We start from the raw sequence: 27,207 nt of genomic DNA, 5'->3' as shown, positions 1-27,207 counted from the left end.
TTTTGGGAGCACTGCGCATGCGCGAAGTAATCTGTGACGAGCCTCGTCCACTGACCAAATCTGTGACTCGTATTTAACTCTTCATGCGTTACGTTCGCATTATTGCACATCCGTAGGCGTGTTTCGTTCGCATTTTTGCACAACCACACATTTCCCATAGACGTTCCCTGTCCCATTGTTTTTCAAACAATTGCATACCGTACATGTGTACCGATCGACGGATTATCGCAGTTTACAAATTACAGAATCGTTGAGTTTTCCCCAAAAATCAATACATCCTGATCACAGCCAGGAAGTTCATTGAAAAAGGAGAGATAAAATCAATAAAACCCTCCTCACAAACAATAACATGGCCAGGTTTTATTGTAAGGAGTCTGTGACTCATGGCACGAATGTGAATGAGACCCTAAAATAATGCAACACACACAGGGTTTACAGGTGAACGCATGAAGAGTTAAGGGTTTTGACGTTCGGTGTCATAGTGCTCGAACGAGCGCTAGTTCGAACATGATGACGTCATCCCAGCTTGGCAAAAATGAATGAAGCCGCATCAACACTCGAGTTTAGTTGATTCAGCAGGTCTGGTAAACTGCAAATTACTGCTTGTTACCAGCTTTTCCATTACATTTAGTGTGTCCTGTTTTCAGACACTACATATCCGATAGGTAATTGATGTTTTATTTCCAAACAACCGTGTGTTTCGGCTTTTTGCGCAAGAGTGCAAATGTTGCACCCACAGTCGCCCCACTGGTTCGTAGCGTGATGCTACGCCTGATTCTCCGGCCAAGCATCGGCCCACGGCCCGCTCGCTATCACGCTGGTATATGCTGTGGCGTGGTACGGGTACGTCGACTTCAATCGAAATTTGTTTTCATCAATGTACGAACGTGATACTGAACGAGCGGTGTCACCACTTCCGGTGAACTAGGAATGCGTTGCAGTCGCAGACAATCGAAATCTCGCTAGTAGTAGTAGTAGTAGTATAGTAGTAGTAGTAGTAGTAGTAGTAGTGGTGGTAGTAGCAGTAGTGGTAATAGTAGTAGGAGTAGTAGTAATAGCAGCAGCAGCAGTAGTAGTAGTAGTACTCACTGTAGTAGAATAAGAAGAAAAAGTGGATGTAGTGGTGTCATTATCAGTATTACCATTTCATTTATCAAAACTTAAATACATAGAAAAATAAATAGATAAGTAAATAAAGAAATACATAAAAGAGATGTATTTCTTTATTTAATTATCTATCTATTTTTCTATGTTTTTAAGTTTTAGTTTTGTATTTTGTTGTTGTTTCTTTCAATCTAAAAAAAATGATTTAGTCGGGTCAATAGGGGTTGACCACAGACAAATTGCAAAAAATAAGATGAATTTTAGGCCACGGCAGCCATTTTCCAGGTACCCTGGAGTGTTTCTGTTTACTCTTACCTGTATCAAAAGATCGGCATTAGACAAGGGAATATGCACCAAAATATTATAATAAGTGTATTTTGTCAATTTTCAGTGGTGGCAATATTGGACGCCATCTTGAAAATAACCACTTTCCCGGATGCAGATTTTGGTAGATTTTTTATACGTTATTCGTCTTGTTCCAATCGGTAATGTCAAACAGTACCACAAATGTACAGTACCACAGTACCACAAATATACAGTACCACAAACCATTGAAAAGCTTTTTGTTGCAATATGTCTGGGGTTGGGGTATTTTTTGGTCGTATATTGAACCGACTAATTTTCAGTATAACCAGGGAGTAGACTAGTCTGCAGGCTCAGACCCTGATTAAAAATTTGATCAGCAAGTGTGTCTCCACGCAAAGACTAGCACATACAAAACTTGCTGTTTCACTTCCATAGCGAGAGGCCTCCAGTACATAAGGCATGATCAGGCTGCACATCTAGACCCTTCAAGAAAGCCACGACTGGTCTTTCGTAATCGATCGCAAAAAAATTAATCGTTTAGAATTTTTCTTCGATCAATACGGCTGCCTCGGCGGATCTGATACGATCTAATAAGATCACTACGATATACCCTACGATTAAATACGCCTTTTGAATCGTAGCGTAAATCGTGATAGTGCACTGTAAAAACTGCGGTGTTAAATTAACTGACACCAGTTGGTGTTAATAAAGGACCACACCCTGAGGTGTTAAAATTACACCCTAGAGTTTAAACATAACACCAAAGAGTGTAAATGTAACAACAAAAGGTGTTGTAATAACACCTATAGGTGTAAAACTGAACACCACCAATTTAACACCAGTGTAAAATAACTGGTGTGGTCCTCTATGTACACCGGTTAACACCACAGTTTTTGCTGTGTGGGAACTAGGTATAACACTATAGGGATGGACGGGTGTCTGGAAAACGAAGACCGAAGACCGAAGACCGGGACACATATCACACTCGTGTGAAAGCGTTTGTAGTTCACGCACGAAGTGTGTACAAAGCAGTGCAAAGTGTGTACAAAACACGTGCGCGGGTTAGAATGGACTTTGGACCTTGCCCCTACACATGTTCTCCCATTGACATAACGCATGTCCCCGTCTTCGATCTTCGTTTTCCAGACCTGTTGTTGGGTGTCTGGAAAACGAAGACAGAAGACCGGGCCATCGCATCCGTCTAGCTAAAATAAACCATTATTATATTCAGATCAAATTCAGGAATATTCTGATATTGGATATGTAATGAATTATGATTGGTTAATGATTAATTGTATGGATATCGTAATGTGAATGATAATTGATTGAGCAATATATCGCGCTCAGCTCAGCTGGCATTAAAATTTTATACCATTGACATAACGCATGTCCCCGGTCTTCGATCTTCGTTTTCCAGACCTGTTGTTGGGTGTCTGGAAAACGAAGACAGAAGACCGGGGCCATCGCATCCGTCTAGCTAAAATAAACCATTATTATATTCAGATCAAATTCAGGAATATTCTGATATTGGATATGTAATGAATTATGATTGGTTAATGATTAATTGTATGGATATCGTAATGTGAATGATAATTGATTGAGCAATATATCGCGCTCAGCTCAGCTGGCATTAAAATTTTATACCATTGACATAACGCATGTCCCCGGTCTTCGATCTTCGTTTTCCAGACCTGTTGTTGGGTGTCTGGAAAACGAAGACAGAAGACCGGGGCCATCGCATCCGTCTAGCTAAAATAAACCATTATTATATTCAGATCAAATTCAGGAATATTCTGATATTGGATATGTAATCAGTTATGATTGGTTGATAAGTTAATGATTAATTGTATGGATATCGTGATGTGAATGATAATTGATTGAGCAATATATCGCGCTCAGCTCAGCTGGCATTAAAAATTTTACTACCATTGACATAACGCATGTCCCCGGTCTTCGATCTTCGTTTTCCAGACGTGTTGTTGGGTGTCTGGAAAACGAAGACCGGGGATTTTGTCTAGGTAATTACCACTTATAGCGTGCTACGGACACGTTTTCGTGCAATTGTACTTCGTTTTCTTCAAGTCGACTTATAAAAAGTTATATGTCGCCATGACGAGATATGATATCTTATAAAAGGTCATATAGCCTATGTGGACATGGCATGATTAAGTTTCTCGCCAAGTCGATGGCACTTAAACGTGTAAAAGGGATGGTCCGGGCTGAAAATATTTATATTTTAATACATACAGTAGAATTCACTGAGCAATGTGCCGAAAATTTTATCAAAATCGGATAGCAAGTAATATTAAGTCATTGAAATTTAAAGTTTAGCAATATATTGTGAAAACAGTCGTCTTGAATATTCATTAGGCGGGCTGATATTGTCACATCTCACTTTCCGTTTTCCTATGTTATTAAATATGATCATAATTTTTACATTATTTCATACTTGTGCAAATAATATGTCTCCCTTATAATGAAATAAGTTGCAGCAATGAATATTTGATGCACTAAATCAGTTGCCAATCCAATTTTTCTAGTTCTTGGATGAAAAAAATGGAATAAACCTAATTTCACATACTAAAATACAAAAGAACAAGTGGAGATGTGACATCCTCAGCCAACCTAATGAATATTAATGACGACTGTTTCCACAAAATATTGCTAAATATTAAATTTCAATAACTTTGTTTATATCCGATTTTGATGAAATTTTCGGTATTGTACTCAGTGAATTCTACTCTATTCATTAAGCTAAACATACTTTCAGCCCGGACCATCCCATTAAAAACTCCGTATAAAATAAACCTAATTGTAATAGAAAGCAATGTCATCGACCTAAGACAGGTGGCAAGCGCGCCCTTGGAGAATGTTTTCCATACGGTCGGCGAACATGAAACACTAGTGTGTCGCTTGCTTACTACTTTGCGGTTAAACCCGAGACGTTCCCACGCGTACATTTCGAGACAGCAACATTCAGTACGCGTTTGGAAGAAAATTACCCTGTTTACACGTGCATCGGCTTTTGGTTCAGAACCAAAAGCCGATGCAGAATTGGCTTTTGGTCTATCTTGCACCGCAGAATCGGCTTACCCTCTCTGGGAATCGACGGGCAGACGACATTTGGATCTCTTAGTCTCGCCTTCACCTCTTGTGGGCGAGACAAACAATGAGAGAGAGAAAGAGAATAAGAGGAGAAAGGAAAAGGACGTAGAGTGAACAAATCTAATCATCCTGAAATAGGGCCTACTATTAAACAAGTGAGAAAGGGGTTAGAAATAAAGAGATGGCAAAGTGAAATGGAAATTTTAGGTGGGAAAGGGATGGAAAAGAGGTCAAAATAAACGGGATGTGAAAATGCTAACATGAAATCTAAATAGAAAACAGAAAAACAAGGGGGAAAAGAAAGAAATTAAGAACACAACAGCTAGTGGCTGTGTCAGGGCGGGGGCCCCCCCCTGAGATTTGCTGTGAAAAAAAATTGGCAGAGCAAAAAAAAAGAGAGAAAGAAAAGATAAAAGGAAAAGAAGAAAAGATAAGTGGAAAATAAGAGGAGGAAGACGAGTGAATGAAATAATGTGAGGGGAAGACTTGCCAAAAAAAATCTTCCATGTTACTATAAAAAAAATATTTGCTTTTGCTTCGCGCCAGAATTGCCTTTTCGATGAGATTCGTATCTTGCTCAATACATGTAGGCTGATATGGAGCAAGTTTTGAATTTATTATACAAAACGTAATTAGCTCGGACATCGAGCTTTCAATATTTTTTTCATTCACAAATTTAAGTGCTCTGTAAAATGTCCGTTTTATTGTCTACATATCAGCATTTTTTCTAAAGCTCACGCTGCGTGGTCACATTGTTTGATTTGCCAAGTTCCTATTGTCTATAATGTTTCATTAAAGAATGTATTCAGAAAGCCCAGATTCTAGGTCTAAATCTAAAACATGCGCGATAGCCTGCATGTTCTTTATTTAAAATCTATTTGAATTATCCAGTTTCACATCATAATATCCGCATACATTCGTAATTCCGAAGCTTCGTAATTCCGAAGGTTCGGTTATTCCGAAGGTTCGTATTTCCGAAGGTTCGTAATTCCGAAGGTTCGTCAATCCGAAAACAAAATAAGGTTCGTAATTCCGAAGGTTCGTTAATCCGAAAACGAAATAAGGTTCGTAATTCCGAAGGTTCGTTAATCCGAAAACAAAATAAGGTTCGTAATTCCGAAGGTTCGTTAATCCGAAAACGAAATAAGTTTCGTAATTCCGAAGGTTCGTTAATCCGAAAACGAAATAAGGTTCGTTAATCCGAAAACGAAATAAGGTTCGTTAATCCGAAAACGAAATAAGGTTCGTTAATCCGAAAATTAAATAAGGTTCGTATTTCCGAAAATGAAAATAATTCATTTTGGTAACAAAAACGATGTTGTCATTACAAGATTACACGATATTATGCAATGATAGTAATAACGATCGATGATGTGTGTTGGGGCCAAAGCATGTATTTCATTAAGAATGGCGCCCTGATCAAGCATAGGCTAATTTCGATTTTATCTGAGCAATTGCTGCCTATAAGCACATGGTTTAATTAAAGATGCAGGGGATCAAGTGTGTTGGAAGCGTGCGAGCAACCTCTAGATAATAGGATTTGTATTGGAGGGGATGTCATTTTTAATAACAGCTTCTGCTGGTAATAAAAATAAAAATAATACTAATAATGATCCTTGTGAGATGTTTAAAGCGCGAATCGCAAGCTGAAACTAGTAGACATGTCATGTAACAAGACGTGAAGTGAGCATTCGGAGCATTTTTTGTAATCGTGAGAAAGATGTGTATCTTTCTAAAGAATTAATGCGAGGGCAAGTTGTAATTTGTTTATATACTGACCTGGGGCCCGTTGCATGAAACTTTTTACCTGAGAAAACTCAGGTTGTTTTTACAGGAGTTTTTGCCCTGTGCTAAAGTAATTGGCGGAAATCAGACTAACCTTAGTTTTCAGTTTTTACCAGAGTTTTCTCAGGTAAAAAGTTTTATGCAACAGGCTTCAAAAGTAATCTTTTAAGGACTGCATTTAGTGACTCATGAATAGAATATATATCTCACGAGCTAAATAATGAGAGCGCGAACCGCAAGCTTAAAATTTGTGATATTCCAACCTGAAAACTGGACATTTCATACTTCTTTTTTGTAACCAGGAATAGAATGAGTTCCTCAATAAACAATACCTGATGCGAGCGAGAAACGTGGGCTAACCTGAAAACTGGACATTCTATAGCATTCTTGTAAAAAAAATAATAATAGCTGGGAGAATAGTTTTCAGAACTGAAGTGGCTTCCCTGGGTAAATGATATCTTTATCAATATCATCATTCTAGGCCCAAATGAAATTTCCAAAAGTTTGAGCACGTGATTCGCTCGCAACATCTCACAAGGATGCCCTTTCACAGTATTGACCAAAAAGGTGAATTTAACATCTTCAGATTTGACTTTTCCCCCCAAACCGCTTGCTCTCTACGCTCGCAGAAATGAAACGTAAATATATAACTTTAGCATGTTTAGTGATCACTTAAAAAATTGTGCTCAATTTAGTTACTACAAAAACACACAACCTCTTTACACAGATGATAATCTAATGATGAAAATATCCGTTTGCACCAAATTGGCCCCTGTTTTTTTTACTTTGCCCCCCCCAAAAAAAAAAAATACGTTCCGCCGCCATTGGCTAAAACACGCATCGTCTTCATGGCTAACTGCAAAAAGTTCTTAAAATGTCCCCTTTAGATCAGATCAGAGCTTATCAGAGCTTTTTGTTACCGAAATGAATTATTTTCATTTCCGGAAATACGAACCTTATTTAATTTTCGGATTAACGAACCTTATTTCGTTTTCGGATTAACGAACCTTATTTCGTTTTCGGATTAACGAACCTTATTTCGTTTTCGGATTAACGAACCTTCGGAATTACGAACCTTATTTCGTTTTCGGATTAACGAACCTTCGGAAAAACGAACCTTATTTCGTTTTCGGATCAACGAACCTTCGGAATAACGAACCTTTTTTCGTTTTCGGATTAACGAACCTTCGGAACAACGAACCTTATTTCGTTTTCGGATTAACGAACCTTCGGAACAACGAACCTTATTTCGTTTTCGGATTATCGAACCTTCGGAATAACGAATCGTCGGAATTACGCCACAAATGTTCGGATTAACGAACCCTTTTTCGTTTTCGGATTAACGAACATCGAGGTATAGGCAATTTACGTGTTTCGGAATTACGAACCTTCGGAATAAAGAACCTTCGGAATTACGAAGCTTCGGAAATACGAAGTGTAACCATAATATCAATAATTGTCTGCTCGCGCCTCACGATCGCATTAGTAATGATACCCAATTAACTATATCTTATTTATGATTTACAAAATATGAATAGTGTCCCGCTTTTAGGTCTGAAATCTCTTTTTTTTTCCTCTCGCGCTTCGCGCTCGCATCCATTGTTTCGTTACATACCTATCCCTTTTATTGATACAAAAAGTAATTACCATTCTTTTAGGTCGGAATGTTAAAAAAAATGCTTTATTGAAATATATACCGTCTTCGTGGGTACCTATAAACAGTCCTTAACAGGTCCCTTTTCGATAATGCTAGGACAGTTAATAACAATTTCTGCTCGCGCTTTGCGCTTGCAGTAATTATCTAGTTACATACGCATCTTGTTCAGGTTCACAAACATTGCCCAGAATAGTCAATTTTCAGGTTAAAATATATACATGCAATTCTAAAAATTTTCAGCTCGCGCTTCGCGCTCACATATATGGAGCTTAAAATATCAAGATTTGAAGTTAATATACAAAACATATTTTATCTCGGATATCGAGCTTTCATTATTTTTTCAATTTACAAATTGATTTTTTCTTGAAAGTGCTATGTAAAATATCCTTTTTAGGTCTAAATATTAATATTTTCAGCTCACGCTGCTCAGTCGCATTATTTGATTTGCATAGGTCTACTTCTTTATAAATTCTTACGTACCGTCCTTAATATGCATCTTAAACGAATTGTTTACTATCATGATTGCCAATTTGTTTAGAAAAAACACTGTTTTTGATTATGTCATATTCTTTACAATTGTTTACAATTTAGTAATTTTGGTACTTAATTTCCTTCTTTAATGTTGCTTTCATCCAAGAGTAAAACACAAAAAAACACCTTGTAATTTTACCATTTAGGGCCTAAATGGTAAAATTACAAGGTGTTCTTGTTTGTATTATCTTTGCATAAAGTTTTTGAGCTTGCTGGAATGTGCACCAATCGTTTCATAATTTTTAGCTTCTTATTAGTTGAATTGTTTTAAAATAACAGGATTATAAGTCCTACTTGACAGTGTTAGTGTTGATAGATGCGTTATCGACTTTCAATATATTTTTACCTATAAAGGTGTCTTTTTACGTTTTATCTATTTGCCTGATTTCTTTCCTGAAATTGAACCCAAAATAAATATTTAAAAAATCAGATCAGTTGGAATCGGAGATATTCAGCATTTGCGATTATTATGACTAATCGTGTTCAATTGATCTATGCAAACTTAGTATGAGGGCCAGTTTACACATTTTCTGATGAATATATGCATAGCCAAACGGGAGATTTCGGGTGCAAGACCCCCCCCCCATTTTTCAAAATGCAGAAGGCGCCGCTAAACAAAAAAAAAACGGAAAAAAGAAGAAAGTGCGAGAAAAGGAAAAAGAGCTATATCAAAGAGAAATAAAAATTATCAAGGTAAGATAATGTAGAAAATATTTCGAAAAACCTGTGCCACCGACCAAAACTTAAAAAGGGTCCCGCTTCTAACATTGATGCTGGAGAGAAGGGATGACTTTATGGGGGAAATTGTCCGGGGATATTTGTCCTCGATGGTTTTTGTCCGGGGGCTAATTGTCCTCGAGGATAATTGTCAGGGGGGTAAGTGTCCTCGGGGGCTTATTGTCCGGGGGTAGTTGTCCGGGGGGAATTGTCCGAGGTGATTGTCCAGGGGTAGTTGTCCGGGGGTAATTGTCCGGGGGTAATTGTCCTCGGGGGTAATTGTCCGCGGGGTAGTTGTCCGGGGGTAATTGTCCGGGGGTAATTTTCCTAGAACCATTCACACAAATAACCATAACTTATCCGCAGCCAATCATAGCAGATGACGTATCCAAGATCAAAATATTCTTGAACTGGTCCTGAATATTATAGGCCTATCTTAGCTAGACAAAATTATACGCGATCCCCGGTCTTCTGTCTTCGTTTTCCAGACACCCAACAACAGGTCTGGAAAACGAAGATCGAAGACCGGGGACATGTGTTATGTCAATGGTAGTAAAATTGCAAATGCCAGCTGAGCGCGATATATTGCTCAATCAATTATCATTCACATCACCATGATCACGATATCCATACAATTAATCATTAACTTATCAGCCAATTATAACTGATTACATATCCAATATCAAAATATTCCTGAATTTGATCTGAATATAATAATGGTTTATTTTAGCTAGACGGATGCGATGGCCCCGGTCTTCTGTCTTCGTTTTCCAGACACCCAACAACGGGTTTGGAAAACGAAGACCGAAGACCGGGGACACGCGTAATGTCAATAGTAGTCAAATAGTTGCAAACGGCAGTTAAGTTGAGACTGCTTGTACGTAATTGTCCTCAGGCAGGGGTAATTGTCCGGGGAGAATTGTCCTCGGGGGTTATTGTCCAGGGGGTAATTGTCCTCGAGGATAATTGTCAGGGGGTAAGTGTCCTCGGGGGGCTTATTGTCCGGGGGTAGTTGTTTGGGGGGTAGTTGTCCGGGGGGAATTGTCCGGGGGTGATTGTCCAGGGGGTAGTTGTCCGGGGGTAATTGTCCTCGGGGGGTAATTTTACCGGGGGTAGTTGTCCGGGGGGTAATTGTCTGGGGGTAATTGTCCTAGAATCATTCACACAAATAACCATAACTTATCCGCAGCCAATCAAGGCAGATGACGTTATCCAAGATCAAAATATTCTTGAACTGGTGCTGAATGTTATAGGCCTATCTTAGCTAGACAAAATTATACGCGATCCCCGGTCTTCTGTCTTCGTTTTCCAGACACCCAACAACAGGTCTGGAAAACGAAGATCGAAGACCGGGGACATGTGTTATGTCAATGGTAGTAAAATTGCAAATGCCAGCTGAGCGCGATATATTGCTCACTCAATTATCATTCACATCACGATATCCATACAATATTAATCATTAACTTATCAACCAATCATATCTGATCACATATCCAATATCAGAATATTCCTGAATTTGATCTGAATATAATAATGGTTTATTTTAGCTAGACGGATTGAAGCGATCCCCGGTCTTCTGTCTTCGTTTTCCAGACACCCAACAACAGGTCTGGAAAACGAAGATCGAAGACCGGGGACATGCGTTATGTCAATGGTATAAAATTTTAATGCCAGCTGAGCTGAGCGCGATATATTGCTCAATCAATTATCATTCACATTACGATATCCATACAATTAATCATTAACCAATCATAATTCATTACATATCCAATATCAGAATATTCCTGAATTTGATCTGAATATAATTATGGTTTATTTTAGCTAGACGGATGCGATGGCCCCGGTCTTCTGTCTTCGTTTTCCAGACACCCAACAACAGGTCTGGAAAACGAAGATCGAAGACCGGGGACACGCGTAATGTCATGGTAGTTGCAAACGGCAGTTAAGTTGAGACTGCTTGTACGTGATTGCGCAGTATGAGGTGTATTGTACGTTATAATTGTTATGTATTAATTATGCCCTAGCTGATAACGATATCCATACAATTAATCATTAACTTATCAACCAATCATAACTGACTACATATCCAATATCAGAATATTCCTGAATTTGATCTGAATATAATAATGGTTTATTTTAGCTAGACGGATGCGATGGCCCCGGTCTTCTGTCTTCGTTTTCCAGACACCCAACAACAGGTCTGGAAAACGAAGATCGAAGACCGGGGACATGCGTTATGTCAATGGTATAAAATTTTAATGCCAGCTGAGCTGATCGATATATTGCTCAATCAATTATCATTCACATTACGATATCCATACAATTAATCATTAACCAATCATAATTCATTACATATCCAATATCAGAATATTCCTGATTTGATCTGAATATAATTATGGTTTATTTTAGCTAGACGGATGCGATGGCCCCGGTCTTCTGTCTTCGTTTTCCAGACACCCAACAACAGGTCTGGAAAACGAAGATCGAAGACCGGGGACATGCGTTATGTCAATGGTATAAAATTTTAATGCCAGCTGAGCTGAGCGCGATATATTGCTCAATCAATTATCATTCACATTACGATATCCATACAATTAATCATTAACCAATCATAATTCATTACATATCCAATATCAGAATATTCCTGAATTTGATCTGAATATAATTATGGTTTATTTTAGCTAGACGGATGCGATGGCCCCGGTCTTCTGTCTCCGTTTTCCAGACACCCAACAACAGGTCTGGAAAACGAAGATCGAAGACCGGGGACACGCGTAATGTCATGGTAGTTGCAAACGGCAGTTAAGTTGAGACTGCTTGTACGTGATTGCGCAGTATGAGGTGTATTGTACGTTATAATTTTTATGTATTAATTATGCCCTAGCTGATAACGATATCCATACAATTAATCATTAACTTATCAACCAATCATAACTGACTACATATCCAATATCAGAATATTCCTGAATTTGATCTGAATATAATAATGGTTTATTTTAGCTAGACGGATGCGATGGCCCCGGTCTTCTGTCTTCGTTTTCCAGACACCCAACAACAGGTCTGGAAAACGAAGATCGAAGACCGGGGACATGCGTTATGTCAATGGTATAAAATTTTAATGCCAGCTGAGCTGATCGATATATTGCTCAATCAATTATCATTCACATTACGATATCCATACAATTAATCATTAACCAATCATAATTCATTACATATCCAATATCAGAATATTCCTGAATTTGATCTGAATATAATTATGGTTTATTTTAGCTAGACGGATGCGATGGCCCCGGTCTTCTGTCTTCGTTTTCCAGACACCCAACAACAGGTCTGGAAAACGAAGATCGAAGACCGGGGACATGCGTTATGTCAATGGTATAACATTTTAATGCCAGCTGAGCTGAGCGCGATATATTGCTCAATCAATTATCATTCACATTACGATATCCATACAAGTAATCATTAACCAATCATAATTCATTACATATCCAATATCAGAATATTCCTGAATTTGATCTGAATATAATTATGGTTTATTTTAGCTAGACGGATGCGATGGCCCCGGTCTTCTGTCTTCGTTTTCCAGACACCCAACAACAGGTCTGGAAAACGAAGACCGAAGACCGGGGACACGCGTAATGTCAATGGTAGTTGCAAACGGCAGTTAAGTTGAGACTGCTTGTACGTGATTGCGCAGTATGAGGTGTATTGTACGTTATAATTGTTATGTATTAATTATGCCCTAGCTGATAACGATATCCATACAATTAATCATTAACTTATCAACCAATCATAACTGACTACATATCCAATATCAGAATATTCCTGAATTTGATCTGAATATAATAATGGTTTATTTTAGCTAGACGGATGCGATGGCCCCGGTCTTCTGTCTTCGTTTTCCAGACACCCAACAACAGGTCTGGAAAACGAAGATCGAAGACCGGGGACATGCGTTATGTCAATGGTATAAAATTTTAATGCCAGCTGAGCTGAGCGCGATATATTGCTCAATCAATTATCATTCACATTACGATATCCATACAATTAATCATTAACCAATCATAATTCATTACATATCCAATATCAGAATATTCCTGAATTTGATCTGAATATAATAATGGTTTATTTTAGCTAGACGGATGCGATGGCCCCGGTCTTCTGTCTTCGTTTTCCAGACACCCAACAACAGGTCTGGAAAACGAAGATCGAAGACCGGGGACATGCGTTATGTCAATGGGAGAACATGTGTAGGGGGCAAGGTCCAAAGTCCATTCTAACCCGCGCACGTGTTTTGTACACACTTTGCACTGCTTTGTACACGCTTCGTGCGTGAACTACAAACGCTTTCACACGAGTGTGATACGTGTCCCCGGTCTTCGGTCTTCGGTCTTCGTTTTCCAGACACCCAGGGATGGACTGCACTGCCGTGAAGCAAATGGAAAGATGACATATTACTGTACTCTGGGACCATTTCATAAAGTTGTTCGTAAGGTAAGAGCGACTTTAAGAACGACTGGTGATCCTTTCTTACGCGCTCAACCATCGCCAATGAATATACCATTTTCCACAAGAAGATCGCCAGTCGTTCTTAAAGTCGCTCTTAACTTACGAATAGCTTTATGAAACATACACCCGGTCTATTTATTGGGTCCCATACCTCATTTGAATTTTAAATCACTTTGAAATGTCTTTTGTGTGATCACTGCCTGGCTCCTTGAAATTATGCTAACCCTCTGAAGACTTGTACAAATGTTATGTAATAGAATAACAATATAGAATGACTAGGTAACCCGAAACCCAATACATGACTGATACGTACACTAAAATTATGAGGAGATAACGAATGATATATCTATTAGTGGAAAAAGAAATATTGCCACAAACAAAGAATCAAACCAAAAACAGATTTCACATAAACACGTAAAGTCCAATACATGATTGATATGTACATTAAAAACAAGAGAAGATAACGAATGGTAAATTCATGGAAATAGAAATATAGCCACCAATAAATATGCAAACAAAACAGATTTCATAAACATGTATCATCCTAAACACGTAAAAGCCAATACGTGATTGATATGTACGTTAAAATCAGAACTGAGATAACGAATGATTATATATAGGGAGAAATATAGCCACCAATAAAAAAAAAAACAGGTTTCATCAGCATGTATCATCCTAAACACGTAAAATAGGTTAAGTCTGCAAAGTCATTTTTCAAGGATAGAAAGATATAGGAATTTTGAACCAGAACCCATTCTCCTAAATAGGCTTCATGAATGCAACGGCAGACAAAGGCCTGGGGCGATATAATAAATTTTCTTTTGACAAAATTGCGAGTCGTTGAAGTGTGTCTCATCCATTTCATTTTATTTGCATGAACTTTAACACGTATCTATTCATTTGTTGTTTATCTGAAATTTAAACGTATTTTATTTTCTATGAATGCCTCTTCATGTGTGTCATTGCCCGGTGTCATTGATGTCAGTATTGATGAATTGAGTTTCAGAAAACCCAAAGACTGCTCATACATCAGATTGCAACTTATAAAAAATATATAAGTGCCCCAATAGTCCCCATTTCTGAAATAGAAAATGTGCGTGAGTTGTCAATTCCAATAGAAACTTTGCCCTAACGTGAAACTGATTACTGTTAGAACCTCAAAATATGTCAATATCATTTTGAAGAAAATCATTGAAAATGGAAGTACCTGTACGCACGCAAACAAACTGCTCTCCTGGAATGGAAAATGTGCCTGCTTTATAAATTTCAAATGAAACTTTGCCCTGACGTGAATCTGATCACTGATAGACTCGGGAAATAATGTCATTTTGAAGAAAATCCTTACAAATTGACGCACGTACGCATACGAACTGCTTTCCATAGACTTGTGTACTAGGAACCCATAAACCTCCCCCCATAATTTTACATGCGTATTGAGTACAATAGCCCCCATTATTTCATCATTTCATTATTGAGAAAAAAAAATTGTTAAATAATTATGATTATTGACATGAGCAATTAATAAAATTTATGATAGTTACATAGTTCGCAATAACTGACGCCAGATATTAGGTATTCATGATTACGTTCTCATCGAATTAATCTTCTTTAAAACTTAAATACTAAAAAATTAATATATTCTTTCCTTCTAGTGTTTTAAGGTACTCTTGACGTAAGGATGAAATTCCCATCTAACACTGTCTAAGATTTGTTAAATGGTAATACTGTTATTGAAGGGAAATGTGCACTTTGCTGCAAACCACTTTAGGAGTCAAGTCGTAATTTTGAATATATTGAATTTGTGCTAATTCTTTTTGCAGAAGATCCTGTTCCAGTCAAAGACAATAAACATATATAACGTGTGGTATATGTGCATTGCTTCTAGCATTTTCATTATTCGATAAAAGACAAAATGCCTTGGTCATAGACCGTGCCAGAGATCGAACCTTGGACTTTCATCGCGTTATCAGGCGCCTTATACCACCAGGGCATGTCACTTTCAACAATCCAGTATTTGAAATTGCTAAGTAAATCGATCTTGGGGTTGTGAAATCAGAGCAATTCATTCTTTGATGACTTTCATTCAAACTTCGATTTTCATTTTGATGAACACTTCAAATAGTAACTGCACTCCTCGTGTAAGAGTAGGGGAGACCGCAGTGTACATGGTGTAGTGGTCCACCTGCACTCCCCCAATCATGATCAGTTATATCGGGAGGAGAGACCTGCGGGTCATAGCTTTCAGTTCGCTTCCCCCCCCCCCCCCCCGCTTCCCGCACAGGTAACGCCCAACAATTAACAATTATAATGATAATAATGCATAAAAATGCATTATTGAATTGCACCCACCCCTTCATCTCTCCCCCCCTCCCCTCTCACTTTCTTATTCTTGTCTATGTTTGTCTCCCCCCCCCTCTCTCTCTCTCTGTCTGCCTTCTTCCCTCCTCTCTCACCTCTCTTTCTCCCTTACCTTTTGCCTCTTTATCTTTATGTCACTGACTCTCAGACGACCTGGTGAGGAGTGTCGATCATCACCGAAACACTCTCCTCCATGTGGCGAGCTCGGTGGGTCATCTCGACATCGTCAAGGACCTCGTCTGCCGAGGCGCGTCGATGAACCATGAGAACAGGGACAGACAGACAGCACTTCATCTGGCCTGTCACCAGAATAGACCCGAGGTTGCAAGATTTCTCTTTGAAAAGTGAGAAATTTCCTACTTAATATTTTGAAAATTATTAGCCTTATTTGAAGGGAACAAAGTGACACCGTCCTTGACATCTAAAATGACTATGTTAATATTAGTTTCTATCCAAGTATAAAGGAACTTTTTAAATCTTTGTTTGGTTTAAAAAATGTCTATTTGACAGAGATTGGCCTAGCAAAATGTTATTATGTAATTCGTAGGAATGCTTTTACGAAAGTAATTTAAATAAAATTAGCATTATGCATAGAGGCCTATATTATAAGAAAATGACGAAGACTAAAAATGTATTTCCATTCATTCATATAGTAGTAGTTGTTGTAGTAAAAGTAGCAGCAGTAGTAGTAGTAGTAGTAAATACAACAACAACAATAATAATAATAAGAAGAAAAGATTTTCACCCCCAAATTAAGGACATTTTTTCCACAAAAGAAAATTGACAAGCAAAAAAAGAGGGGGGCACACTTACGTTTTAATGGCATATTTACATTACAAAGTTTAATTGTGCCTCTCGAAGGGGGGGGGGGGGGTGGGCACGGGTCGGCTGTGCTCCCCCTTAATCCGAAATAATTATAATCATCATCATTATTACGTCACTAGTGGTGCTGAAATTACCATACACGACTCCACCTATCTCACCCCGCTGCAAGTGGCGATTAACCACGACAGTTTCGATGCCCTTCTCGTACTCCTGGTCTGTATGGTATCTTCAAGTAAAAAACACCATGATGTAGGAGCGGAAATTCATAGATGGGCAGCAGCAAACAATAAGGCAGCTAGTCTGAGCAAGGTACGTATAGTCACGTATTGTATTACCGGACACTATCATATTTCCGGAAGCGCATATTACTGCGTACGAAATCAATTTCGTACCGTTTTGGCGTTAGACTTCCCCAGTTCAATTTTCAAAGAAATTCAAGGAACAAGAATAGATTGCAAATACAAGGCGAAAAATCCAACTTCTACCTTATTTTTCTCTAAAATGACAGAAAATGCTTAAAATATCATATAACATATTTTTGCATTAACAATTGATCTATTTTCTGATGGAAATACGGACCTGATTTGCCAAATTTCAATCTCGTCTGCTCCATCGATCAGATCGTCGACGGTAACGGTATACGGGGCGGCCGTGCGCGAGGTTTACCGTGATAGAGAGCCGTCGACGATCGACAGCGCATCGATAGAACTTGATGACTGAGGGTCACGATATGAACGAGCATTAATACTGGAAAGTGCCCTATCGAATGCGGAATTTAAAAAAAATTGTTAGCAAACACAAATTTATTACAAAGATCTGCTCAGAATCGATATAAGAAAGCAAACGAAAACCTAGAATATACGGTACTCATGAGATCATATATCATGAAAAAATAACACCAATTCTTTCAAGAATATTTTTACGGGTCCGGCACGCGTCCGGAATTATGATGTAATTTGTCACGCACAATTATATTTTTTTTTCGCGAATGGGTATGCGGCAAGCGTGGTGCAAGGAAAACGGTTGGAAAATATACTACAATTTCATCATATTCATAATTTTCAGAATATTTGGAATAGCAAGTGAAAATTTTTCTTGATTGTATTTATTCTAGCTATTTTTAAAGCACTGAAATAAAGGTGTCCGGCAATAGGATACACTGCCATACCATTGTCAAAAAATATAATTAAAATAAAAATCTATGGGAAATTATTGCTACTCCGACCTACAAAAATAAATATTTACCACTTTTTGTAACTATAAAGGATATAGGTAGCTCGCTCAACATTGTGAAAAATTTTAATTTTTCGATTTGAAAACTGGACAATCTAAGTACTTCTTTCAAATCTTGAGCAGATTAGATATTTAACTAAATAATTCAAGCGAGCAAGGAGCGCGAGCTGTTTTCTTTTAGATTAAGATCCCAAAATTAGATGTTATATGTCTTTTTTTAAGTAATGAAAAGAATGAGTATCTTCAATGATTTACTGATGTGAAGAGCGAGCCGAAGTCGTTTGATATTTTCGATCTAAAAAGAAATCCATTTATGCGCCGCTTTAATGAAGAGCACATTGTGTAACCAATTAAACATTATGCAAACGCGATGCGCGAGCAGAATTTTATGATATACTGACTTAAAGGGGACCCTTTTAAACAAATGTGTTAATTCGCAGAAAGTTTTATTCATCGGGAATATTACGTAATACTACAGAGCGCCACCCCCCCCCCCCCCCCTGAATAGAAAGCGCGAGCGGATCGACGCCCATGCTTTTTAACGCGGATTTCTCGTCTTATAATTTTCTTCTTCGTTTTTTTCCTTTTCTTCTATGTTTCTTATTTATTGAGCCATAATAGGGTTGGGCGGCTGCTTCGCCCCTGGCTCCGCCAATGATGTATTTTATTTCAAATTTTGAAATGCAAATATAACGTAGATTTGTTCTTTTATCTAGATATTTGTCAATTCATTTTTATTTATTTCATTCATTTATTTTTTTAGAAGGGCTAGAGTCGCGATTTTAATGTTTTCATAACTTTGTACGGATTGAGGAAGAAAACGTAAATTATGGAATAAATATTTAACATGTTATCCACACAGATTTTGGATAGCGACATACGATTCCCTACACTCTCTGATGTGGATATCATGGACTTCATAATGGATGCTGTCAAAAACAGACACAAAGAGTAAGAATTTTCTCGAAATATCCGTACCTGAGATGAAGGGACATTTACCTCCTTATCAAAAGTACATAAATACTATTTCATTTTGTTGAGATTTTATATTTTAAATGCAATGCAATCGGCTTGAAAATGAATGTACATGTACGATCAATGTAAGAGATTGACTAAAATGCCAGCTTTGACACGTCATGCCCTTGAAGATTAATATGTCTTTAAACAACTTATAAGATCAATCATAGCTATTCTTATCCAAAAAATGATGCTCACTTCACCTTTAGTTATAGAATACTCCTAAAATATATATAATAAAATCAATAACTGATGACTATTGAAGATTAAAGAGAAGTCATACTTTCCCTATTTATTTATTTATTTACTCATTCATTTATTTATATGTTTATTTATTCATTCATTGATTCATTTATTTATTTATTCATGTTGATGGAAATTATCAAAAACACACACAATTGATTAGGTATGACTTTTGTTTCGGTTTGACACAGAAACTTATCAAAGGTTTTTGAAACCAAAAGTGCTGTTATTACGAAGAAAAGGGGAAAACGTTTATATTTCGAGGGGATGAAATACCCTAGAATATGAGCAGTAAGGAGAAAAAAACATCAAATTTCAAAGGCTTTTGACCTTGATCATTATTCGAATTATACTAATCATGATTCCAGCCATGATGATCATGATTCCTACTCATGCATGGGGTCGATTGATCACTGTCACTGTAAACTGCCCTCTGTCCTGTCTGTTATTGGTTCGCTGTTGTTTTTTTTTCTTTCGTTAATTGTTCCTGTCTTTTGTTTGCTTGTTTGTTGTTGATTCTTTTCTCTCTCTCCTTTACTATGTGTATGGTGTGTTTTTTTTTCTTTTTTTCCCTCTGTCAATTTCTCCTGTTTGTTGTTGTTGGTGTGTTAGTTTGTTCAGCTTTGGGGTCTGAGGGGGGGGGGGGGGTTGATGGGGCTGGAGAATGTTCAATATACATTCATTCTTTCAATTTGCGTAGTTGTATTTTTGTTATTATTATTTGCTTTAGCTGCATACATTACTTTTTGAAATGTTATTTTCGCATGATTTTGGATTATGTCTCTGTTCTGATACAATATGCCCCCTATGTTTATAACAATGGTATTTAATTTGTGTAGTGCACAGCTGCAATTATCATTTTGTTTTTATATTTCCTTGATTACGTACATGTATGTATGAAATTTATTTGAATGAATGATAGAGATCACTACAAAACAAAATTCCTACCATATTTAGATTGGTGATGGTCCTCCTGAACTGGTCCCACCAGACAGTAGTACACCACACGGATTCAAGCGGGAACACACCCTTACACTACGCCGCAGAGGTCGGCGATACTGTCATCATGCTTGAGCTCATCAAAGCTAGGGCTAATGTCAATGCCAAGTTAGTAAATTAACGGATATTTGGTTAAAAAGAAAGTTCTCCCTGACGATAAGCTAATATGTGATATAAGCAGTAAAAATAAATTATCGGTAAAGGTGTGATGTAAATCCATGCAAGAACATTGGAATATAATTGTTTTTGTTTTAGTTTTTATTTTTGTTACGTCACAGATAAGCAGCTCCTCCATAATTGTGTGATATTGAATTAATGTTCTTTTCTAAAAAGACAAAAATATGATAAAGTGATTTTATATGTTCGATGGATTTATCATTATTAACAAAATTTTAATAAAAGTATAGTATTCTCGTCATTCTAATTATGATTATTTCCACTAAAAAGTCGATTTTTTGTAATCTATATTCCGTGACATACGGAGGAACTGCTCGTCTCACATAATGACGCTCTAATCATCATTTTGATAATCATAATTAACGACGTATTAATATCACAAATTACCCCAATGCATTCATTGCAGTTAGGGAGAGGTGGTTAACTCCTCAAAGAATTCTTCCACTGAATTAAAAAGGTAACCTGCATGCTTTCTACCCCCCCCCAAAAAAAAGTGGATGGATCAAAAGTGTGTATTAATTTCGTTGTTAAAACTGAAGTAGGCATCTGTTTCTTTGGTGCCACACAAATGCAACAGAAAAAGAACGATACAATTTTGTAATAAAACAAAGAAACATATATTTTCTAATGCAGTCATTTTTTTAACTATTTATTTTTGGGTCAAGAAATGGGCGGGAAGATGGCGAACGTACCCCCCTTCATCTGGCTGCAGGGAACGGCTGGATAAGAGCAGTTGGTATACTACTACAATATCATGCACACATAGACGAGAGGGATCGGTGTGAGGTAAGTCCGATTATTACATTCCATTTTGGGGTGCGGAAGGGGGGGGGGTTGTGTGGGAGGTGTATTTTCAGCTAACATTAAAAGCTGAAGAACTATGTAGTAAAGACATCTTGTTTTGACTCTATGATAGAACTCCTCCTGTGTGTGTGTGTACATATTATGTGAGGGTGGGTGTGGTGAGGGTGTGTGTGTGTGTGTTTGTATGTATACCCCTCTACCCCCTCCCCACTCTCTCTCATACACACCTATATGTGAGTGAGGGTGTGTGTGTGTGTGTGTGTGTGCATATCCCTCTACCCCCTCTCTCTCACACACACACCCGCACACACCCTCCCCACGCGCACACACACACCCACTCACGCTTTCATTCTCCGTCTCTCTCACAATGTTGTTGCTTTCGACTTTGTCGTGTGATCATGTATGGCATGGTTGTGCTTTGGCATGCATGAGTGGATGTGTGTGATGCAGGGAGTTGAACTCCTAGCTGGTCGATGGGGGCGTGTGTTCTGTGTGGATGAGTTGAAAATATCCCTGTAAGAATGAGATTTCTTTGATTAATACCTAAAATAACATTTTGTTATACATAAGACATCTCCACTTTATAATTGTTGAGCACGTCCGTACACGTGCCGGGGGGGGGGGGGAGAAAAGGGGAAAAGAAAAAAAGGGGCATTCTGTCCGACAGAGTGCCCCTTTTTTCTTTTCCCTTTTTGGATGCTTGTCTTTTATTTTCAAGAGCAAGGGCTATAGTTAGATATTTTTGTCCCTCCTGCCAGAAACACAACTGGCATACAACGCTCTTCTACGATTCATGTTTTTTCTTAATTTTCCCGCCTTTAATGATCAGATGACCCCTCTTCATCATGCCTGTATGAATGGTCAGATTGAGATGGTCGAGATGCTTCTCTTTGGTCAAGATGACGACCCCATCGCAAACAAAGCCAATGCCGTGGTCTGTGACGAGGATGGACGGACTTGCCTCGATCATGCAATCGACAACGGATTTGAGTATGTTTGAAATCAAGGGGCGGTGCCGAGAAATTTTGATGAGGGCGGGGCAAGACGGTCTAACAATGATGTCATATTTCAATCAATTTATATTTGGGGTATTTTAAAGTTTCACGACCCAGACCTCTCCAATTTTCTTCCCTCCTCCAACCCCCCCCCCCTTCCCCAAGTATCGCCAGTAGCCCAGTACTAAATATACGATTTGACCGGGAAATCGAGCCTTATGGTGTATGGACAAGTTTAACTTTTTATAGATGAATATAACTATCAGACTCGGGTGGTATTGAGGTGTAAAAATTAATTTTTTCATGTTTGCAGGTTACTTATAGTTGGTGATTTTTTTATTTGTAGAATATGAAAAGGAAATTCTGTTATAATTTTTGTCACTCTAATATCGTTGTATACTTCATAAATACTTTCCTTTCGTATCTTCAAGGGATGTAGCGAAGCTGATCCTTCGCCATTCAAAGTGGCGAGATTTGATGTGTGTTTCGAGTCTGGATGATGAGACTAACTACAGGACCACGCCCATGAGAAAGCTCATCCAATCAATGCCTGGTATTTATTCAGCATGCTATCCAACTTTGTTACATATTGTAATTATTGCACTGGTTCTCGTATCATCGTAAGACGATTTATTGAAAAGTAAAACAAAAAAACGCTTTGATTTTGTAGTAATGAAGGCCGGTAGTGGCATAATGCCCATGAATTATGCAATTTTCCGAAATTAAATACTGGGTTGGTTATCGAAGAACAAAAATTTAAAAAAAGTAGGGGAAGAAGAGGAATGGCGATGATGAAAAAAAGAAAGGAAAGAAAGACATGGAAGATGAAGTATTGATATTAGCAGTAACAAAAGCTCTTTGGACCATTTTTTTTCACTTCTGTTATCCAGATGTCGGGAAACTAGTCCTAGATCGTTGTATAACTCTGACAGGGGGAGCCTACTCATCTAAACCAAGCAAGAATGTGACGGTAGAGTTCTACTATGAATTCCTTGAGGATACTTTCTCAACATGGATCCGACAACCCGGTGAGATATGATTTGTCACTTGTCTACGTCAGGCAGGTCATCCTGAGTGAAACATCATTTTCGTTCTTGCATGACGAACCCTGACGCATAAGAAACCACATTGACGCTTCTAGCAATGCAAACAGAAGCCTTTAAGAATACCTGCAGCAATTCCACAATATTTCTAGTTTAGCAGATTTCCCGCACATTGGTTTGATTTTTTTATATTGCACAATCAAATTTCTGGTTTTGGTAATGAACCACCTGTGAGCGATCTGTGATTTGACCATTGTACGTTAACCTAGAGGAAGGTTACAGAAAACTATTAAAGTATCATGAAGTCTACTGAGTAACCAAGGAACTTACGGTTGTGGTACATTTGCCATCATGGTAGTTATCACGAGAACCTTGATTATGGTTGGCCACTGAGCCTTGCTACCATGTCCGTTGCCGAATTGTCAAACCTGCCATACAGTCATACTGTTGTAAGTCCAGTATTATGAAACAAGACTCGCATCGGTAACATCATTGCCGTTATTCAATTTGGTGTTCAGCTCTGAAGCACTTTATAGCACAACGGTGAAATATTAATACATGTAGGTGAAAAAATCAAACACTCCGAACTAAGGAAGGCATAATCCATCATATCCCAATCAATCTCCTTTTTAGAAGATGGCGGTAAACATGGAGGCATACTCAACAAGGTCTATCAGAGGCTATCGACAATGCGGGGCTCTCAGTCATCTAAAAGGGAGAAATCTCAGTTTGATCTCAAAGGACGTTTAAAACGAAGTGCCTGGCCTTACATCCCAGACCCTCGAGAACGGTTCTTGAACCACCCTCTTCAGATCATGGTAAGGGATCCAAGGTCGGTGGCAGAAAGAGGTGAAATCAAATGCAACTCAAAGGTCAATCGTATCATGATTTTCCACCAAAAAGGGGTGCGCATCTAAGTCTTATGATCTTGAAAACGTTTCTTTCACACAATTCTTTGAGCAACATACCCCAGATATCATGTGCGATGTTCCCACTTCAAGAATTATCAACTTCATTTTTTTTGTCTGGTCGGTCTTGCTCGCCAGGGAAATCGGGTCCGATACACCATGATTTCCACGATTTCTTATCAGACCCTTGATCAGTTGACCAACGTCTCTGTTGTTCTGTAAACCTTCCGGGGCATTTTAATATGTCCCAGATCTTCGAGTATACAGTGGAGGAACTCAGAGCGTTGTCGTTCAACCTGATCAACATAGATTGCTCGTGATTACCTTGACCCTTCCAGTGAGCCAGATCGACCATCCCGAAAATATAATGTTCAAGTTTGAGAGACCAAACCATCCATATCATATTCTATTATAGATGTTTTTCTCGTTTTCTCCTAACTGTCATGTGGGTAAACAACTACAGTATACATGTCATAGGGGCTCATTTATTAACGTGGGGTCAACCAGATCTCTTGAGCTAGTTATCAGCTAGAATCAAATTCAATTCAATTCAATCAATTTATTTCCACATATTGAGTAAAAAACATGTAATAAACATTACAATCGAGCAAATACATAGATAATAACAAATACAAGTATAAATAGTAACAATATATACATAAAAAGAACATAGAAAATCAAAATGTGGAGGGGATTGACAAAGGCCATATTGATCTATCAAGGTCAATCCCCAATCTATCAAGGTCAATAATCACGACAATCCCCAATCAATCCCCAATCTATCAAGGTCAATAATCACGACAATACTAAAGATACTCTCTTCTTCTACTCCTTGTCTTTCAGACAAGCCTTCAACGGGAGAGCCTTCTGGACCATCCTGTTGTTACCACCTTCCTGCATCACAAGTGGGTCTCGGTGGGTCGGTACGCCTTCATATCTTCCCTCGTCATCTACCTCCTCTTCCTCTTCATGCTGACCGGGTTCATCGTCGTCATGCCACCAAACTACTACGTTCAGGGAGTCAACACTAGCCTCGAGGACCCCGATCATATCATCTGGCGTGCAGACGGACGCAAGCGGTGGGTGGACACGGCGTCGCATTTGAAACTGCGTTTCTTCAGCACATTTGGATACATCGTCATTATTGCCCTCTCTGTGTTGAACTTATTTCGAGAGGTGAGCAAGCATAACGGCAACTCGTCATTTCCCTCTCTTGCTACCAAGTCTCTATTAAATCTTCCTTTCTCCTAACTCTAACTGAGAATCATCTAACTCTCATCGGTCTCCCTTTACCCCTTCTCTCTGAAGCCTATAGGCCGTAGACCATGTGTCATTGTCTTCATCCAATCCAATCGTACCAAGTCCATATTGCGTATTCCAATATAGCATATTTTCCTTGAGATCACCACGCTTTTAATTACAATTTCGCTCCATTATATGTATATGTTTGTCACACAACTCAACAGTGATAATATCTAAAAGAGACAAGTTGAGCAATAACAACAGTCAGATTTTATTAACATAATAAATGGGCTGTCAGTCAATAGCTTCTAAATTTTCCAAGCATGATAGTATTAAGAAAGTTGGTAGACTAGACTGTTCCAAAGCTAATCAGCCGATCTTTGATTCGCAATTCGAATTCGCTTAATGACGTCTTTTCTTGTAGGAGTAAGAAAAATCATATAACATGATCATCAAAAATGTAAAAACTTGTACAATTATTTGATAGGAAATATGACAAGTTTATACGATCTTCTCTCTACATTTGTAGTTAACGGTTTGAGTTGAAAATTTGCACTGGTAACATATAACATAATCTCTCCAGGGAATATTACCTACGCTATAAAGTTACACTTGGCTATTCTATAGAACATCGTGCCGCTCACTTCCCGGACAAATTTTACCTTTTTTTGAAGATTGTGAAGAAAACTATCGACATGATCAAGGTAAAATATAGAAGTGTTCTCGCACATGCGTAGAGGTAGTCCTATATCGTAAGACTATTCGACTTAATTATCTTTATTTGCAGGTTGTACAGATGGCAGTACACAGATTGAACTATTTCAAGAGTCCAAACAACTATTTGGAGCTCTTCCTATACATCGCTTCTATCCTATTCACTTTGCCAAAGGGTCACGTTGAATACGCCAGCTATGGTCGTTACATACAGGTAAAAGTATAAGTCGATTGACAATAATTGACATTGTGATTGGCAACTACATGTAGTCAAAGGAACAACCGTGGTGATATTGTTCCAAATAAAGAAAAACATGCCAGCGAACTCTATTGATTAGTCCGACGTGAAATGAACAACTGCTGAACACAAGCTAATATTAAGAGAACGTTCCTAAAATTTTGAATCCAACTTCCGTATTCCCTCAAAGCTACTCTTATAAACAAATCATCCTCATTTCACGTTCAGTATTTCATAATATTAATAACACTTGTTCTTTTGTTCTGCTTTTGTCAACGTGAATTCTTGTTTTCACCACAACAGATTATCAATCTTGGCATTGTGCAAATCCGTATGAGGAAATACATTGCGAAATAAGAATTATGGTGCAAATACAATATGTAATCATAACATGCTTATGAATGTAGATGGTCAATAATATTTTGGTCTACCTTCCTCTTGAAATCTCTTCTTCTATCAGTCCTGGAAGTGGTCTCTAGGAGCCTGTTCTGGATTCCTTGCGTGGATTAATTGTGTTCTTTTCATGAGGAGGTCTTCACTACTAGGAATATACATCATCATGTTTTTAGGTAAAAGACAACGAATGCCGAATTCAACATGGTCAAGGCACAAACACTGCCGGTGTCGCTGCCTTCTACATTCGCTGGGGAGACATAAGTGTTATTGTTTGACAGTGTATGAATATTGTTAACATTGT

General features: G+C 38.1%; 1 protein-coding gene across 2 annotated transcripts in view; it reads left to right on the top strand.

Annotated features, from left to right (window-relative positions):
• Positions 1 to 27,207, top strand: part of LOC121413990 (transient receptor potential cation channel subfamily A member 1 homolog) — a 48,344-nt gene that overhangs the window by 4,888 nt on the left and 16,249 nt on the right. The window contains exons 3-14 of one of the 2 annotated variants that reach the window (XM_041607021.1): positions 16,221 to 16,416; positions 17,017 to 17,206; positions 18,993 to 19,081; positions 20,348 to 20,497; positions 21,232 to 21,352; positions 22,200 to 22,360; positions 22,797 to 22,918; positions 23,256 to 23,393; positions 24,045 to 24,226; positions 25,160 to 25,492; positions 26,346 to 26,486; positions 26,971 to 27,079. In XM_041607021.1, coding sequence (XP_041462955.1) covers positions 16,221 to 16,416; positions 17,017 to 17,206; positions 18,993 to 19,081; positions 20,348 to 20,497; positions 21,232 to 21,352; positions 22,200 to 22,360; positions 22,797 to 22,918; positions 23,256 to 23,393; positions 24,045 to 24,226; positions 25,160 to 25,492; positions 26,346 to 26,486; positions 26,971 to 27,079 — 1,932 coding nt within the window. Of the gene's footprint in view, positions 1 to 16,220; positions 16,417 to 17,016; positions 17,207 to 18,992; positions 19,082 to 20,347; positions 20,498 to 21,231; positions 21,353 to 22,199; positions 22,361 to 22,796; positions 22,919 to 23,255; positions 23,394 to 24,041; positions 24,227 to 25,159; positions 25,493 to 26,345; positions 26,487 to 26,970; positions 27,080 to 27,207 lie in introns of both variants that reach the window. The other variant, XM_041607020.1, reaches the window with a different exon arrangement.

Source organism: Lytechinus variegatus, chromosome 4, assembly GCF_018143015.1.
Source record: "Lytechinus variegatus isolate NC3 chromosome 4, Lvar_3.0, whole genome shotgun sequence".
NCBI lineage: Eukaryota > Metazoa > Echinodermata > Echinoidea > Temnopleuroida > Toxopneustidae > Lytechinus > Lytechinus variegatus.
Note: the sequence above shows the minus strand (reverse complement) of the source record. Positions and strands in the feature narration are given on the sequence as shown.